Source organism: Megalops cyprinoides, chromosome 10, assembly GCF_013368585.1.
Source record: "Megalops cyprinoides isolate fMegCyp1 chromosome 10, fMegCyp1.pri, whole genome shotgun sequence".
Taxonomy (NCBI): domain Eukaryota; kingdom Metazoa; phylum Chordata; class Actinopteri; order Elopiformes; family Megalopidae; genus Megalops; species Megalops cyprinoides.
This window is the reverse complement of record NC_050592.1, coordinates 12,997,740-13,016,743: the sequence shown is the minus strand read 5'-3', so window position 1 is coordinate 13,016,743 and position 19,004 is coordinate 12,997,740. Positions and strand designations below refer to the sequence as shown.

The 19,004-nt window shown below is 40.0% G+C and overlaps 1 protein-coding gene across 1 annotated transcript; it reads right to left on the bottom strand.

The window, feature by feature from the left end:
* Positions 1 to 724: 724 nt before the first annotated feature.
* Positions 725 to 15,440, bottom strand: lingo4b (leucine rich repeat and Ig domain containing 4b). The gene is made up of 3 exons (XM_036537860.1): positions 15,287 to 15,440; positions 4,246 to 4,315; positions 725 to 2,569 (listed from the first exon to the last, which is right to left on the bottom strand). Exon 3 carries the CDS (start codon positions 2,555 to 2,557, stop codon positions 725 to 727), a length of 1,833 nt encoding a protein of 610 aa, XP_036393753.1. The 5' UTR covers positions 2,558 to 2,569; positions 4,246 to 4,315; positions 15,287 to 15,440.
* Between the last annotated feature and the right edge of the window lie 3,564 nt (positions 15,441 to 19,004).

Here is a 19,004-nt window from a genome sequence, read left to right as displayed (position 1 = left end):
ACATCTGCACATTGCATTAGATTCATTATTGACCATTCAGGGCAGCCGGCACGGTGAACTCTATTGCTTTGTCATTTTACTTGTAATGCTACAGGCCCTCTATTAACAAGTTAACCTTTCTTCATCTGACATAGTTCTGTATTTGGTTTACACCATACACCGGTTGCATGAGATACCTTTCTCCTCTTCATTACAAAATAGTACGCATCCTCCCCTTTTTTAAAAATTTCCACATCGTGTCTCCAGCTAAATTTTGTTCATATTTCAAAATAATCTGCTTTGTGTGCATGTAAATATGTTTACTGTCCTGCATTCAGTAAAATGTCCACCAAAACCCAGCAAATGCCACCTTCATGGTAAAACAAGCTGTGACTTGTAGCATTGATATAACAATTTACATGGGACAAAACAGACAATGAAGTAATAAAAACAAAGATAAACTCAGCAGCTGGTTTCCTGGAAACAGGATCTCTGCATGTGTCATACAAGCAGAAAGTAAAAAGTGGCACACTTTTCAATACAATCTATAAGCAAGGATCAGCTGAGGAGTTAACAAGGCCCCTGGTTGCACTTTAAATTGTGCTTCCCATTCATGCCAGTCAGAAAATCCCTAACCACCTGATCTCCTATGCTGCTTCTAAATAACATCAATGGTGGCTGCAGGCCACAGTAATGTGTGTCAATGCACATTTTGTCTTGAGAAAAGGCCACCTACAGCCCAATTTTAGATGAGTTTCATGGTAAACCTGCCTGCGTCATTGTCTCCACCACCGCTACTGCCGCCCCCCTTAGAGGCGCGGGGAACAAAGTTGATGCTGGCAGTGTGCTTGATCTGGCCCCTGCTCTGACTCCAGAAGAACATGAAGACAAAACAGATGATTACCGAGCTGAGGAAGGAAAGGAAGCCCATTGTCATGGCAATGATCAGGGTCTTGGCATCAAACGGGAAGGTGTCAGCAACCTGGGTTGAGGTGTTGGTGGCAGTGGCGCTGGAGGGTGCTGTCAAAACCTCTACAGAGGAATAAGGGGTTGTGCGGTTGAGTGGGAGGCTTGACACTTGCAGACTGACAGAGAGACTGTCGTTCCCAGCAGCATTACTTGCCATACACAGATAAATGCCACTGTCATGCACTTGGGTGTATCGTACTACCAGTGTCCCGTTGGCTAAAACACGGACCCTGCCAGTGGATGACAGGACAGTGTGCTGAGAGGTCATCCAGGTGATGGAGGGCAAGGGGTCGCCATCCACCATACAGTGGAAGAATGCTGTGCTGCCCTCCTCCACCCTGACCTCCTGGGGTTTGCGGTCAAGGATGCGAGGCTGCCGGCAGGTGAAGAGACTTTGCAGCTCGGCCTCGGTGAAGTCACGGAACTCACGGGGTTGAGCCATGTCAGAGGCTGAGCAGGAGGGCTGGCGAGTGTCAAAGTTGAGCCGAAGGCGGCGTCGCACCACCCACAGCAGACGGCAGTCGCAGGCAAGAGGGTTTCTATCTAGCCGCAGGGTTTCCAGATTTCCCACAGAGTGGAGGGCTCCCTCCTCCAGCGTGGCCAGCTGGTTTGATGACACGTTGAGCAGCCGCAAATGGGCTAGTCCCTTGAAGGCCCCTGGTTCGATTGTGAGCAGGCTTCCCCCTGCCAGGTGGAACTCCTCCAGGTAAAACAAGTCACCCAGAAGATTTCTGTGCACTGTCGTGATAGGGTTGTAGGAGAGGTCAAGGTAGCGGAGGAAGACCAGGTGGCGGACAGAGGCATAAGGGACGGCACTAAGGTTGCAGCTGCTCATGGTCAGGGAGGTGAGGTTGAGTCCAATCAGGCTTTTGCTGGCCAGCGTGTCCAGTGAGGGCCAGTGTGAAATGGTCAGGTTACGCAGGCGGTGCAACCGGCGAAAGGAGTTGTTGGGCAGCACGCTGATGTTGAGCCTGCGGAGACGCATCCGTGTGAGGCCCTGGAGCTGCGACAGCGCCTCTGTGGGAATGGAGGTCAGGTTGCAGCGGTCCAGGTTGAGCTCCTGCAGGTTCTGGAGGCCTGAAAAAGCCCGATGCGAAATGAACACCAGGTCATTTTCCCCAACCTCCAGCTGCTGCAGATTTACCAGCTCACGAAAAGCATAGTCCAGAAAGACCAGGATCTCATTCTCACTGATGTCTAGAGTACGGAGGCTCGACAGGCCAGAGAAGATACCCACGGGAATGATCTTCAGCCGGTTGTTCTTGATTCTGAGAGTTCGCAGGTTTTGCAGGCCCTGGAAGGCCTCGACCTCGATCATGGAGATGATATTACTGCTCAGGTCCAGCTCCTGCAGTTGTGCAAGGACTGAGAACTGCCTACGGCTAAGTACTTTCAAATAGTTGTGGGCCAAGTCCAAGTGCTTTGAGTCAGCTGAGAGGTCCTCGGGTACAGCTGTCAGCTGTCTCCTGGAGCAGTTCACCTCCATTATCTCTTGGCGGCACTGGCACCTCTGAGGGCAGAGCCACAGGGGCTCAGCCAAAGATGCTCCCACCACCCACAGGACCAGGATGCTACACACCCCCCACTGGATAACAGCCTCCACAAACATATTGTCTCTCACCTGCAGTGGGCAACACAAAGAGATTACAAATGTGAAACATTCATTAGTAATTTCTCTGCTCTCTCTCCATGTTACAGAATATAACTGCAATTCCAATACCATCCTTAAATCTACTTTACCAGGATCACAGGCAAACATAGTGGCAGATGTCTCAATATTTTTGGAGCTGAACTGCCGTAATGGCTCAAGTTAATTTGTTGAAAATTAACAAATTGTATAAATTCAATTCATGAACAAAGTATACTTGTTTCATACATGGAGTAGAGCTTTGAATTTAAACAAGAAAATGGCACCCTAGAGCAGCACCCACGGCCTGTGCCATCACATTTGTGGATTTGCTAACTGACTCACCTATTCAGGTGACTGCAGGCCCTCATACCAGGTTAATTACAGCTGAGATCTGGCCTGAGGTCAGTCTTCACTGGACCACCCTTTCATTTCAAATAATGTTCATATGTCTATACAAAATACCATAATTATTAGGTAATATTTTGTATGCACATGCATAAGCATATTGTACAGCATGAAGTAAAATGTCCAGCAAAACCATGTAAATGTCATGTTTGTGGTAAAATTTTAAATTTAAAAAGGAAAGTCCTTGCACCTTACAGCACACACATCATGTTTGTGGATTTGCAGGCTCTCATAACAGGTGAATTACAATTCACATCGAGCCTGAGTCTTCACTGGGCCATACCTTCATTTCAAAAAATTTACTTGCAAGAAGCCTGGAAAAGCACCCCGCAGACAGTTTGCTCTCTATAACCTGAATAATCGTCACCAATCAAGCACTAAATGTAACATTTTTATCAATCACATCAGTCCATAAAGAGGTGTTGATAAACATATTTATTTCTCCTATTAACTGTTAAAAGGAACATTTACCTAGATCTTTCTCACCTAGAACAACTATAATTAAAATGATGTTTTAGATGTTTGTGGAGTCAGAATTCATTTACATTAAACCCAGAAAAAGTTTTTGTTGTTGTTTTGACTGTCTACAGTGTAAACACATGATTTCATTACATCTAACATTAACCTTAAATTCATTTAAGTTATCAATGTGATACATATTACAAAGTCACATGTTCAATCAGGAAAATGGAGAAATAAAAATAAAACTCTGTCATAATCATTACAGTACATTTCAAGCAACAGACATTCCTCAGCATTTACAAAGGTCAGAAGATTATAGTGAGTTTGGTGAATTCTGATCCATTATAAGGAAGAAATGTCATGCTTTAGGTTTACTGGATGAACTTCACTAGCATACAACAGGATGACTATACACAGTAAAGCAGACAATAAAACAAGAGACAAAACTCATTACTTGCCTAATCAGGGTCTACCCCATACGTACATATCATTACTTAAGTCAGACTTGGCCTGACAATTTACTGTTGCCATGGGTTTACATATGCTCTTGTGGCATCCCACGTGAACAGAGGCATATCCTGTGGCCCCGTCATATAATTCCCCCTTATCTCCCGCTGGGACAGGACAGTCATCTGGGTATACATTTTAATTGGGACTAGAGCCAGAGCTGTTGGAATGTAAGCCTATGCATCTAATTTGTCACAAGTGGTTACATCTGAGGGTAAGGCAGATGGGGATCAGTAACACTAGGCCTTGAACAAAGGATGATTAAGACACCAACTCCAGGTTTGCAGGTTTACCTTTTCAGAGAAAGTGCATCCTCTCCCGGGTTTCAGGTCTACTTTTTCAGCCGTTAAACTTCAGCGCCCACTAAATGGCCAAAGGAAAACAAGAAGGAAGGAGATGAGGAAGACCAATGGGTAAGACTATTCAGGACAATGCTGGGCAGTAACTCTCTGTGAGGTCAACTTGTAGCTTTGACTCAACATGAGAAAAGGAATCTGTAAACTCTCAAAGCTCAGAGGATATGTTTTGCCTTTCTCCAAAGCGCAGAAACATCCTCAAAGACTTCATCTGAAGTCTGAATCTGAAGACTTTATCTGTTCATGCTTATTCTTGAATGAACCTTTCAGTTGAAAAGTCTGAAACAAGTACAGTCATGCTTACAAATCATTTTTCCTGTGTATGATATATTAACTATGCCCACATAGTGAATGGTTATGGTTATATAATTAGCATTGTAAAGCCACATTGTGACTCATTATTAACATCATTCATTTGTGGAATTGATATTCCTACCAATGTTACAGCTAATTTCCAAGCATTGGAACACAGACATCGATCTTTTCATGATCCTGTCAGTCAGACTTTGTTGAAAGCATGAGTGTACAATTTGTAACACCCACACCGTCTGTGTGCTGCCAAAGAAGCTGCATCAGACTTGTTAAACACAGCCGCCATGCTTCCCACATGGCCCTGCATAAGACACTATGGGTCTCAAATTTATTACATTACAGTGTTTATTCAAAGTAACTGTGAGGCCATGGAGATACAAGCACACTGCTTTCCAGAAAACCTGCTCCTGGATCATCATTTGTCCTTAATATTGACCTACAATTACATAAAACCTCTCCACAGACACAGTTGAAGGAGAATAAATACAAATTATGTGTTCATTGTGAAAATGTAACAATTGTATTCACTGAAGTGAAAGTGAAGGGTAACTGTTGATTGAATTCATGGGTATGAACAGGCAAGGCTATGGTTAGACTGCTGGCAACTAGTAACTTCTTAAGACGTCTGACTACCATTAAGTTATTTAAAACCACTGGACACCACACATGTCGACAGAACAGCTTTCCCTTCACCCCGCTTTGATAGCAAATCACTGAATTTTTCAGAGACAATGAGTAAATATATTACATACTTTTTTGTTTTTTAAGAATGATTACAGGAAAGCTACATATCTCATTGGGAAATTCCAATACAATAATTATTTTATTTGCTTAACAGAGTTTTATTTTTTCATTTTTGATGAGTTTACAATGTGTTTTGAAGACTTTCGTATAGCTGAAAGGCCTGACCACAATAACTATATTATCATCTTTCTCTTCGCTTCCATACACCCCACAGGACTACAGTAATATTAAACTATGATCGGCATCGCAAACATATTAAACATATAATTTAAATCATTAACATATTACCAGCATATGCAGTAGTGCACACAACAGAGTGTGTGTTCTCAAACCTTGGTCTCAGCGGAATATCCTCTCCAACAAACCAACACGAAACTTTTGACTTTTGATGCAGACAAACTTCGATGTGAGGCGCTTGACAACGTCCCCACGACTTTCCGATCTTGTACGTTCAGTCAAGTCTTTCTCGATGGTTTTATACAACGATAGAATCGCTGACTCATAAAACGCTGTAGGTTTGTCAGAGTTCGGAACCCCTTCTGCCATTACAATATGTACTTTGCACGTACAACTGTAGAGAGCTTACATAAATGAAAAGTGTTGATCCCATAGTGGTGACTTGCTAGAGACGGAGACCGGCAGGTGCACGAGATCACCGTTATTATTACGGCTAACGGCACGGCTTTCACGCTCTCCGCGGGCACGGATAGGATTCCTTACGAGGTATTGTTTTACCAACACTGTGAGGCCAGATAATGACTCACCACTTCTATAGTGCATGATCGCTATAAAATTAATACGGAGCAATAAATGAGCAAAGAAAATACAACCAACATTATGTCGTTTCACATTTCACACCGATAAATATTGCACTAATATTCCTTTTCATTATAATTGAATATTTCAACTTTGTACACACATTCAGTTCATTATTCGGCCGTTGTAATATATCGATACTGCATTGTGAACAGCTGCAACCTTGTCTTAACAAAAAAAAAAAAGTTGTACGCCTTCCATCAATTGCTTTTCGCCCGACTGACTGGACGTCTGGTGCTCAAGTAAGCCCTTTGTATAACACCTAAGCTCACCAAACTCCAACACTGGCCAACAACTTATCTAACAAATACACCAATGGCAAAGACAAACAATACCTGAGCCAATCTGATACAATATCCACTTACAGAGCTCTGTCAGATCATCCTGACATCACCCACTGATCTTGTCAGAGTGGTGTAAACAAATAAGTATTCCACTTACTTAATGCTTTTTTCATATAACTTAATCCCACATGATTTACCTGACCTTCTGTTCTTAACTCCAACATCAACACACAAGTCTAATCAGGTTTTTGGAAATTTCATCACATTACATCCAGATCTGTGGATCATTGCTGGCCTTGTTTGAGTGTTTGAATCTTGGCCCACAGAGTGTCCACAGATACTGCACCAAATGATTGATCCATTTATTGCCCATGTTCTCCTTGGTGTTGTATGCTCTGATTAAGCTGTCAATGCAGATCATTCACATTTATTCTCATGTATCAGTCACAAAACTATTAAGTAATTGCCAACAGTTTAATTATATGTATACACATATCCAAAATGTTTATAGTAACTTCCCATATTTTCTTTATAGATACCCTAGCCATTACATTACATGAGTGGATGTTCTTGCCGAATGGACACGTTTAGTCAGCTCTAGCCAACTACATAACAGCAAACATGCAATTTTTGCAATTATGAAGCTTCTCGGGTACACACGGTATTAAAAGCATGCTTGCAGATTTGAGGCTGTTAATGAATGAATTCTGAATGTGTACTGTAAATGGACCAAATGTTTGAACTTTATTATCTTCTGATATCTGGGTAGAGTATGGAAGTTTCATCCGTTTTACTCGGAAAACAACCTCAAACAACGCACCAAAGTAGCACTGTGCCCGTGACACACAGTCCCAATGTCAGTTCCTCTTTTCCCACAGGCAAAGCCTGAATACAATGTGCAAAGCAAGCTGCAGCCTCTGACACTTGCTGAGGGGCTATTCTTAGTTTGCGAGTGAGAAAGACTGGAAGCCCAGCTCAAATCCCCAATTAAGATTTTTGAGATGAATCAACAATGGAAGATCAGTGAGTGTTTGCATGTGAGGGAGGTTGTTTATGACATTTGGCACCTGACTCCCATACTGTCCCGTCAAAAATGTAACACTGTGCCTCAATCTGGTATTAAAGGGTTTTAAAACAGAGCAGCTGTAGAGGGGTGTGTGTGACTGGAAGAGGATTGCTGGCATTGTGTGGGTGTTTTGGTGATTCTTCCTTTCAGTCTCTCAAAGCAATGAGGCTTTGAGATTGAAAGTGCTTGACAACAAACCAAGTGACTCCTCTTGTGATAACACAACCTCTTCCAAAAGCTATTTTATTATTATATTATGCTTTATAATGAGCTTTCCAAAATTGTATTGTATATGTGGTAGATCTGAAGGGGAGAGAAAGACAGAGAGAGAGAGAGAGAGAGAGAGAGAGAGAGAGTACCAGCATGTATGTGCATGTGGTGTATGTGTGTGCAGAATACACGTCTCAACATGTGTGTGTGCCTGTGCGTGTGTGTGTGTGTGTGTGTGTGTGTGTGTGTGTGTGTGTGTGTGTGTGTGTGTGTGTGTGCCTGTGCGTGTGTGTGTGGGTATGTGCACATCTCCAGTCCTTGGCTGACACAAGGCAGCACAAATGACCCACTATTACAGTCCACTCAGACTAGCCTTATCACTGAGTGACTGCTCTGCTGGAGATAAGACTATTTATATTTATGGAGCAAGCTGTTTATTAATCTCCTTTACAATGTGCACAGTATGCAAAAACGACAACAGCAACACCAAGATGAAGTCAATGAGTCATGGCTATATCAATACATTAAGTTTATTGGAATTGGTTTATGAGACATTTACTCAATTAATTTCATTTAGACTGGAATGAGAGACAGAGGGGGGCATGGAAACAGTCCCAGCATGTGAGAAATTTCTTGAAACTGTGTCCAAGTTTTTTGAGCACACTCTTGTATTTAGAGACACTGTAACGATAAATTGATTGTTTTACATCTTTTAAACACTGTTAAATATTCTCTGTCCTAATTGTCATGTATTTGACCATCGTTCAAGTATAAGTGAGCTCCACTACCAGTTTTAGCTGTTTACCTGTTTTAGCCTTACAATTGATTTAATCACCAGAGAGGATTATTTAATCTGAATCATGTAAGTAAGAAGCATCACTAAATTATTTGTACTGAGTGCTTTTGCAGAGAATTTAATTAATCACAAGGAAATGATCATTTTGTTTGTGTAAATAGCTATCCACTTTCAGAGCATGATTTCAGAATTTGTAATAAGATATTTCATTTCTAGAAAGTTTGTTCATAACAAATAATTAGACTCATCTCCACCTATCCCAATTCTCTAACTCATTAGGAGAAGGAGTGTTCTTTCTACACTTGCCAGGCAGGTTTGAAATAATAATAAGACGGGCAGTCCAGAATCATAATTTGATTCCAAAACAGATTGCCACCTGTTTTGAATTAAATTACAATTTGAATTCAAGGCCTCAAAATGCTGATTGCTGTATCATTTGCCATCTTCTTAGGATGAGATGACAATCTGGGAAAGTGGGATATAATACTACATTCATCCAGTCTGCAGACAACCAGTCACTGGAAAGCTGATTGACCAAACTATACTCACATCTACTGTACTGAAGAGGCATTTTTAATGTACAAGCTGTCACCCCACTGATATAGAAGTATTCTCCACAGGAGATCTCAAGGAAAAATGATTCAGCATATGAACATGTCAAGTTATCCATTTATTCATATATTCTTCATATGTCAGTACAAACACGTTTACATCATGTCTCAAAGTATTAGCACAATTTCCCCCTTTATCTAACATATACTGAAAAGACTCTATACGTTACCAAATGTTTCCACCATTCTTTCAAGCAACTTGGCCTTGGAATTTGCCATTTCAGTATGAACAATCTGTTTTCCCCAATACTGTGTAAACTGAGAACAAAATACTACAGCCGGGGAATAACAATCAATTCCTTGGTACGAAGCCAAGGAAGAAGACTTTAATGAATTAGAAATATTTTAATACAACATAATGTATGCTACACTGCCAATATTTGTCCAAAATCAGCTGAATGGATAAATAGTCTGATGAAAAACAAAAAACATTCCACCCTGCTTACTGTGCTTGTAATATTAACCTTAATGTTTTGCAATCTGCAGGAGTCAGCAAACTTACAAGACATTACAATAATTATAAAGGGCTGAATATTTAGGCTATCAAAATAGGCGACATTGGCTACAAAAAATATTATTTCTATCTTTACATGATTTTTACTGCATTTCAATTTTACTGCACTATGGCGCATGCCCCTTTAACCTATAATTGGTGCACAGTATACTTGCAATCCCGATTAATTTTCCTTTGTTCCTGTCTGTAGATAACATAGCTGAACTGGTACCTTTACTTTCCTCATGGGTTCGGTGTTACAGTCCAATGGGAAAAAAATTAAAATATCCCTTTTACTGTTCCATAAATAATAATATATTGATAGTGACAGAAATAAGGGAATTACCATAACACCCAGAGTTTGCTCCTAGTTTTGTCACCAAGAATTGAACAGATCAAAAAGGGGCAGCTGGAATGACCTTGAGTCTGATTTTGGCTAGTACTGTAATATTTTGCATAGATGACAGATGAGAGGGCAGAACCACTGCCCAGGACAGATTTAAATGAGTGCTCCCTCCAAATGGATCCAGTCAGGGCCTGTGAGGATTAAGTACATAAAAGCATATAACAAATTCCTGTCTGGGACTGCCAGTCAAGGACGAGGAGGGGCTGGGAATGGGAATGCACACATGGCTCAAAAGTTTTGACCTTTTGATCTTTTTGGTCACTGATCTGTGACCTTGAGCTTGGTCATCAATAATCATGTATTGTATGTGTACATGTAGGCCTATGCATTAATGAGTCAGGTTGTGCTAAGCAGTAAAGAAGCATGCTCTTTTACGTCACATGTGACTACCCGTGTTTAGGGAGCATGGCAGACAGGAAGGCTGAAAGAGTGAATAATTCTTCTGGCTTTTTAATGAGATGGGTTTCAGGACCTCACAACTGTCATGTTAAAGGGAAAAGTAATTAATTGGACTGTTTCCACTTTTGACACAGCCTGCAGGCTTTAGGTGTGTGATCTACACACAAAACCATACCAGACAAAGGTAATGTTATTGTTTTCTAAATTCTTCCTCTCCCCTCTTGATTGAGTCTTTGTCTCTGGTTGAACATAAAAAATAAAAAGCAACATAAATACAAGGTGAACATTGTCCATGTGAACAATGCCTCAGTAATTAAATTGAACATTTGGATCCTCACCAAACCTCTCTTCCTTGTCAGTAAGATTTAGTGTTGAATCCTCTTTGTCACACTTCACTTTCGGCATTTAATCTGGCACCTTTTTCAAAAGAAGATTAAGATGAACTATTCTTAAAGAGTTTATTCTGATTGAAATAAACTGAAACACTAATCTGAGCTAATCACAAAGTGCTCAAGGCGGAGGTTGTCAAGCCATTATCTGTCCTGAGCCTGTAATTACCTAATTGCTTTTGCGATTTGTTTGATTGGATGTGCTAACCATCGCTGTTGGAAAGCTGGACATGCAGCAGTAAAATATGCATGTGACATTCTGCACAAACAGATGACGCTTTACGAAATATGAGACTTATGCTTGGGTGGCTCAAGTCAATGTCTGTCTGAAGTCACCGCCCCACATCCCTTGGTTGAAGTACTAACCATAAAATATTTAAAGGACCATTTATTTTAGAATGCCCTCATCTGAGCAGAACAGCTGTTGAGGATGTTTGATTATTCTGTTGAGATGTCCAGAGACATGTTTTGCTGTTGATCCTGGGGAAAATGCCTTCCAACTTCCAAATGTGGATGAGTACTAAGCTGCGGCAAAAATTCTGATCTGCCCAATTCCCTAATAAAGGGAGATAGTTAATCTCCTCACCAGTTTACCACTCTGAGGCATATAGGTAGGGCTTGCAGGTACCACAGCAGAGTGAAGAGGATAGGGTTACATATCTTAGAAATAATTAGAGCATGTATGTGGGTTAGTGGAGCAGTTTTCTCATTCAAGGTTACAGTTGTTGTAATTCTCACTACTGTAACCAATTCTAATATAAATGATGGAGTAAATATATAAAACATCAACATCAATTAATCAGTTATTCATTCAAGTAATTAATCCCTAAGCTCTTCACTTGTGAGCAGCTACATATTAAACATTTACACTGTTGCTACCAGGAATAGAATGAATATGCAGCTACACAAAATGCCTCATAGATCAAGGAACTATTCACTATTCTCAACTTACAAGTGATATACACTATATGGACAAAAGTATTCGGACTCTTGACCATTACATTGTAATGACATTGTATTCAAATACATATACTTTAATATGGAGTTGGTCCCCCTTTTGCAGCTATACCAGCTTCCACTCTTCTTGGAAGGCTTTCCACAAGATTTTGGAGTGTTTCTGTGGGAATTTGTACCCATTCATTCTGTAGAGCATGTATGAGGTCAGGCACTGATGTTGGACGAGAAGGCCTGGCTCTAAATCTCTGTTCCAGTTCATCCCAAAGGTGCTTGGTGGGGTTGAGGTCAGGGCTCTGTGCGGGCCAGTCAAGTTCTTCCACACTTGAACTCATCCACAAACTCATCAAACCATGTCTTTATAGTCCTTGCTTTGTGCACTGGGGCACAGTCATGTTGGAATAGAAAAGGGCCTTCACCAAACTGTTGCCACAAAGTTGGAAGCATAGCATTGTTCAAAATGTCTGGGTATGCTGAAGCATTAAGATTGCCTTTCACTGGAGATAAGGGGCCTAGCCCAAACCCTGAAAAACAGGTGTGGCCACATACATACTTTTGTCCATATAGTGTATATCAAAAGTACAACGATAATGTGTCTGGAGAAACTATGTTTACATATGAAAGTATCGCTTACTACATTTTATGAGTCTTAGGAGATTGAATGCTTGTGAGGGTGCAAGTCGCAGAGGGATTGGTCATGGAAGGAGCAAGTATACAGGGTGGGATAGTTATGCTGAATAGGTGTGGTTGAAGGGGGTAGTAGTGAGTGTGGTATGAGATAATATTGTAGGTACAATCAGTTAAAGGTCAAGACAATGAGCATGACATGGCAATGCTTTTTCGCCCCTACCTGATTCAAGGAGTAGATGTTCATTCAGATTGCTTCTGACATTTGATTGAATTTTATATTCAGATTATATAATCAGATTCAAAGGTGTGGTTTTAGACTATTTTTGTTACAAAGGCTTCTTTGGTAACTAAATAAATGTCATGGGGTACCTCTAACTGGTGTGGATATACAGGTGGGGTGTGGTTATGCTGGGTTTGTGTCAATGCCCTGGGGGTAGGTATGACTGGGGTAATTACACAGGTTTTGGTATTTATGGCAGGGCAAGTGGGCAGGATAACCTGTGATTAGAAGATGTTGGCAGTCATGGTGGTATGGGGGTAGATATCCTGGAGATAATTATAGTTGCAGTAAGGGGCACAGTAGATCTGCAGGGTGGAGGTAGATATAGTGGAGAAGCTATGCAGGGTATGGGTAATTATGGTAGGTTGTGGTTGATATCCTGGGGGTAACTGGTACAAGTGTAGCCCCTGGGGGACTTACTGCATAATTGGGTTTGTTATATGTAAAGGATAGTAAAGCAGGATGGGAGCTGTTATGGATGATGTTATGTAGTACAATTCTGGTATGTTGAGTGCAGGTTAGGGCTGATTATGTTGGAAGGGGGTAGAAAGCCTAAACTGATGTCAATCACCATGATATGCATTTGGTAATCAAGCAGCAATTGTCAATAGTTAAAAAAAAAACACTTAATACAAATTGCTAGCCTTTTTTGCAACAAAGTTGGATTTACAAGTGACTGTCCTTTACTACAATGTAGATAGCCCACTGAGGTCAGTTATAAACAATGAAACATTTAAATTGCTAATCTGAAAATGTAGAACTGGAAGACTAATGGCAGTGGGGCTCTAATGTTAAAGTAATGTCTTGTGCATTTCTTTATATTTATATTTCACACGCAATGTTTCTTCCTTCACATTGGTTTAATTGTATCACACACTGTCCCTCAATTTCCATACTATGCCTGTAAAAAAGGGGGAAGATCAGTGGAGGAGAGGATGTGATTTTTCAGAATTGCGTGGTGTGATTACCAAATTTCAGACGAGTATTTCAACATTACTAGTTAAGATGGTGATTTGATCGCCAGATGTCACTGCTTCCTCCATTTCCCTGGTTTGTTGTCATTTTTATGGAGTCACTGTTGTTTTGCCACAGTTGTTGCGAGGCACAGCACTGGAATGATGAAAGTGTAGTGTGTTGCACAAGCCCTCCCAAATAACGCCTATACCTTACCCCTCAAGTACTTGTGTGATGGCACTCGAAATGTGCACTTGCTTGCACACTTGAGGATTGCACACTGTTCACAAGTAAAAACAGATCACTAGCCAGCAAAGGACACTGCTGTACCTCTTAAAACTCAAACTGTCAAGCTGAAATAAAAATTAAGACAAGATCTCATATAGGGCCCTGAGATAGCTAGTCCTGCTGTTGCACAATGGTTTATCATTCATAGGAATTATATGCATTACCATTTTGAATATAACTACTGGATATAAAAACACAGATATCTTTTTTTTTCATTAAAAAAAAAATTTATAGTCTTGTGACTAGGAACTACATGAACTGTTGGTATCATTAACACAATTAACATTCAAATAAACAAAATGTTTCTTAGATTGAGGAACCTGATACTACTCCTAATATAAGTGTTTATCTGGAAATAAAAACTATACAAAATGTTATGAATATATCATTATTTAACTGTATGCATGTAATTATCTGTAAGGTGACATGGCATTGGATAGATGTGGAACAGAAATCCCAAACAGCAAGTAGCACAATGTGTCCCAGACGAGATTGTCTGTTTTTAAATCCTCGGTTGTATTTAGTGTAGCATTGGAGCATATTTGATGCCGATTGTCAATTTGTCTGATTATATGCTGATTTGAAACAGTGATGGTCAGGACAATAGTTGAGGATGGATGAGAAAGAACATGTGCATGAGATGTGCAACGCCACTCCGTCACGCTTCCTCTTGACGTCGTGAGGCTACGGACAATCTGGATATATTGGATTCTTATTGGTAAATGGGGCAGAACGATTAAATTATTGTAGAGCGAATAAGCGGCCAGGTTTTCATGCTGACCAGTTGTGGTCATCCCTGCATCTTATTTAGAGGAAGTAGATTTACATTTGCAATGTGGCAATATAGTGATACACTGGACTACAGTGAAACCATAAAATCTAAATTATAAAATGGTAAGCTATACAGCCCACTGCAGTACTGCTACTAACTACTAAATCAATTCTAAGTAATAATAATAATAATAATAATAATAATAATAATAATAATCACCATCACCATCATCATCATCAAACAAAAAAAACGGATCTTAATGAACTGACAGCTCTTTGTTCTACATTTGTTTGTGAAGGTAACACAGTAGTTGTCTTATCTTCTCAGTGGGTTGAGGCTCATACTAGTCCGAGCTTCACTGACGTAACATAAGAAACATTTGATTAGAGAAGAAATTGATAGGAACAACAACATCAGTACCGTTTAATACTAAAGAAGTGGATAGGAACTGCAGCCTAAATCAGTACAAATCGTTCAGACGTACTTTGGTTAGTAATATCCTGTTGACAAGTAAACACAACACATGCGAAACATGGGAGAGAAATAGTTCATAAAGGCTTGAAATAGAACTCACCTGCAGCAAGCATCTCTTTAGAAATGAAAGTGAAAGGTTTTCCGTAATTTCCTCGCTTCCCCTTACAGATATGAGACTTTATCGTCTTAGTTTTCTCGCCGCTTCGTTTTACTTTGCAACTTGAATATATCTTAGTGCTGATACACCTGCTGTCTCTGCCTTTAGAACCGGTGACAACCCCGAACCTTTTTTTAAACTCAGCTTGATTCCTCATTAATTTCTTTGGTCTGTATCCGCTAGGGATTAGCACATTAATTGTGTTACTAAAATTAATTTGGGTCAACTTTTTTTCCTGGTCGGCGCTTTAGGATATTCGTATCAACCAGCTCGTCTGTTGTACTGTTGTGCGGTGCCTCCTTTTGTTCGCGGCATAAATTAAAGAAATGCAAGTAGGAGTGCGCCGAAGGTAGAACGCGTCAGCAGCTGTTAACCTGAGAGATTTTATTAAAGCGAAGGATGTTAACAGTTAACTTAGCTGATAGTTTTGTTCATAACAATGGCAGTATTAAAATGGTGGAGAGAATTCCCGTACCACCGATATCCGGGCAGGATTTGTGTTTTTTATTTAATAAACACAGTGATGGAATCCAGCCAGGACAGTACATTACAATTCCGGGCACATTTTTAAAGGCATGATGGGTAGATATTGACGGGTCAGGCAAATCTGGGGATTTAGGTAAAACCGCCAGCTGGATACAAAATTAAACTCCGGTGCTAGTGGTGGAGACATCGAATCCCAGCATTATTCGCGTTTAAGATGAACCCTTGAATAGTCAGTCAACTCGTACTGTAGCCTGAGCTCAATGCGGGAGCTGGTCGAAGGTGGCAGACACGTTCTGTCACGCGCTGTGGCTCGAAATCCCCCTTTCTCCCCTTCTTCAAACATTATCTGGTCATAACATGCATGCTATATTAATTGGCCCAAAGTATATACTGTAGCAGTATTGGCTCTGTAGACCATGTACGATGTGCATGTACGATGTAATCATTCAACTGTTGCGTGCAGTAGACCTACATATTATGTAGCGTAGGACAGGAATGTACAGGGCTTTACCATTGCACAAAGTAGTCACAGGGTAAATACAAGGACAGCTTGGGGTAGGCAGTATTAGCTGTAGGGAGGTTCATGGATAAAGGGTTGTTTCTTGATCTTTGGGGGTTAATATCTGCTCTGCCAATCTGAATATTTGATTAATTGCTCTAATCACCGTTCTTTACATTCACTCACCCACACATTACTATTGAATAAGTGTCAACCTACAATATCCGCATGTTATTACTGCACTTGCATACAAAGGCACAAATTGCTTAATTATACTTACCTCAGATTATTCAGTTGTTTTGGTCATTCAAAAACTAGCTGCTATGGATCTCTATAGCGTATATGGAGAAATATGTATGCAAAACAGAAAGCCATTTTATGTCAGATTATTACTCAAAAAATACAGTAAATCCCTTTAAGAGGTCTTCAGGAGGTTAGCCTACTACATTTGGAGTTGGGAAGCTGCAACACTATTTTGAAGTTTCATCAGTAAGGATCTGCTGAGTTTTTATTCCACAATAGCTGAATTGTAAGTGCATGCAGAATGCTTGAAGAAGTGTCATGTGTTTATTTTGTGGAATTTTATATGTTAGATATGTTTATATGTTAGATATTTTAGCTTGACAAGCAAGTGTGTGAAGAGACACTATATATACTATATGCAAATTTTATACTGATGAAATGAAAATGTCTTAGGAAATCTGTGCTCTAGGTTCAGTTCAGACCAGATGCAATGCTGTTTCTCCATCTTATGTTGATGGATGTTTTAGTGCACATCTAACCAATTCAACATAAATGTGCCTGCAAGAATTGAAATGCAACTTATGTTCAGGTACTTATGTCTGAAGGGGTAACTGTGACAGAGGGCTCTGTCCCAGGCTGTGGTACTTTTAAATATAACAAGCTAAAAATCATATTTACATGCTGTGCTCATCAAAATGCCAAGTGGGAGGTTCCATGTGTGTGTGCATGTACGTGTGTGTGTGTGTGTGTGTGTGTGTGCATGCGTGTGTATGCTGATAGTTTATCAAGCAGAAACCTAGTGTGGTGTCCATTAGTGTTTTGCGAGGACAGTGGCGGACTTGGCAAATCTTGTAGGAATTTAATTAAATCTGGCCTCTGGAGGGAAGATATCTAAATTGAAGAAATCAAGTGAGAGCCAATTGCCTTTTTTCAGAAAGGGTTCACCTCTGTCTCTGTTGGGAGCTAAGTTTCCAAATCTCTTTTAAAGTATCTGAACAAAAGGGTAGCCTAGTTTTTCCATCTCAAACTTATACTTGCTGTCACTGTTATATGGAACAGACAAAATACATTCAAGTAAAGAGATGTCTGAATTAACATTGAAAAGAAAAACAATGGAAGATCAGAATTTTCTTATATATTAAAAGTGGGATAATTAATGAAGGATGGTATTGCTTAAAATTAATTACTCTTCTTATGTCTTCAGTCAAGAAAGAAGAAGCTGTGAAAAATAAAGAATTAACTCCTCTCTGGTATTCAACTTTACTTTTTCTTTTTGAACAACCTCTGACAACAGTCCTTGTCTTGGACCCACGGTTGTTTTTGCAAACATGATGATTATGTGAGGATTATTAGTATTTGTTTTAGGTGGCTGCGGCCTCTCATTACATGTTTTTTGTAATGAAAGGAAGGGAGATCAAATGATTACAATATCAAGTAACATAAAAATCTGTTACTTGAAGAATCCATTGTTGGCTAAACCTCTACAGACAACAACCATGTTTATATCCTGCTAAGTAATTTTTTAAGGAATCAGTGGCATAGGTTATTTTTGGTAGTATGGAACATATTAACTATCAAGCTACTTTTAAGGGTGAGTAAGCGAATAGCAGCCTAATCCCCCTCCTCTCCCTGAAAACAATTCCACACAGTTCCACACAGATCAGATGTTACATTTATATCAATAACATCTGGATGACAAATATGGCATCCCACAAGCTATGGATTAGAGAAGTATTTCACTACTTGTACCACACTGAACGTTTCAGGGTTAACTACAGAAATAACCAAAATAGCCCCGAGGTCTCAGTCCAACCAACAAAGATTTACTTTCGTGGCATCCATCCTCAGTTAAAAACAGACATCAATACAATAACAAAATAATTCCCTAAATTGTGACCATTTTCAGTTTTCTTCCTTACGTAATGTTACATCTTCTGCTTCTTCTGCATTGTAATCTTCCTTCCACATTGTATCATTGGTGATTCTACAGTACCTGTAATAAAATTCAGTCAATAGTCACATCTTTACATTGTTAGTTAAAGTTAAACATAACATTAGCAGCTGGACACTTTATTTTACTAAGTGTATAGCTATTAAAGAAGAACAAATGTGATGCTATTTCAGTCAAGAGAAGTCATCAAAACTTGATGACCACCATCTTTGTCATCGATTAAATCTTGTTGGCTACTGGACAAATAAAACACTAAAATTGGCTTATACGTTAGCTATGCATTACAGTGTTGTGAAGGGCAGACTATGTGACAATGCGTCACATGGAAAGTAATTTTAATATTTATGAAAAGTATATTCCATAGCTGATCATATTGTGCTTCATTGCCATTTTCTAAGGCATTGGTCCACTGACATCTGCTTTTGCTTTGCAGTTAGTCAAGGTTTGCCAGAAACATTTTCCAGTCCTCAATGACTGGCTCT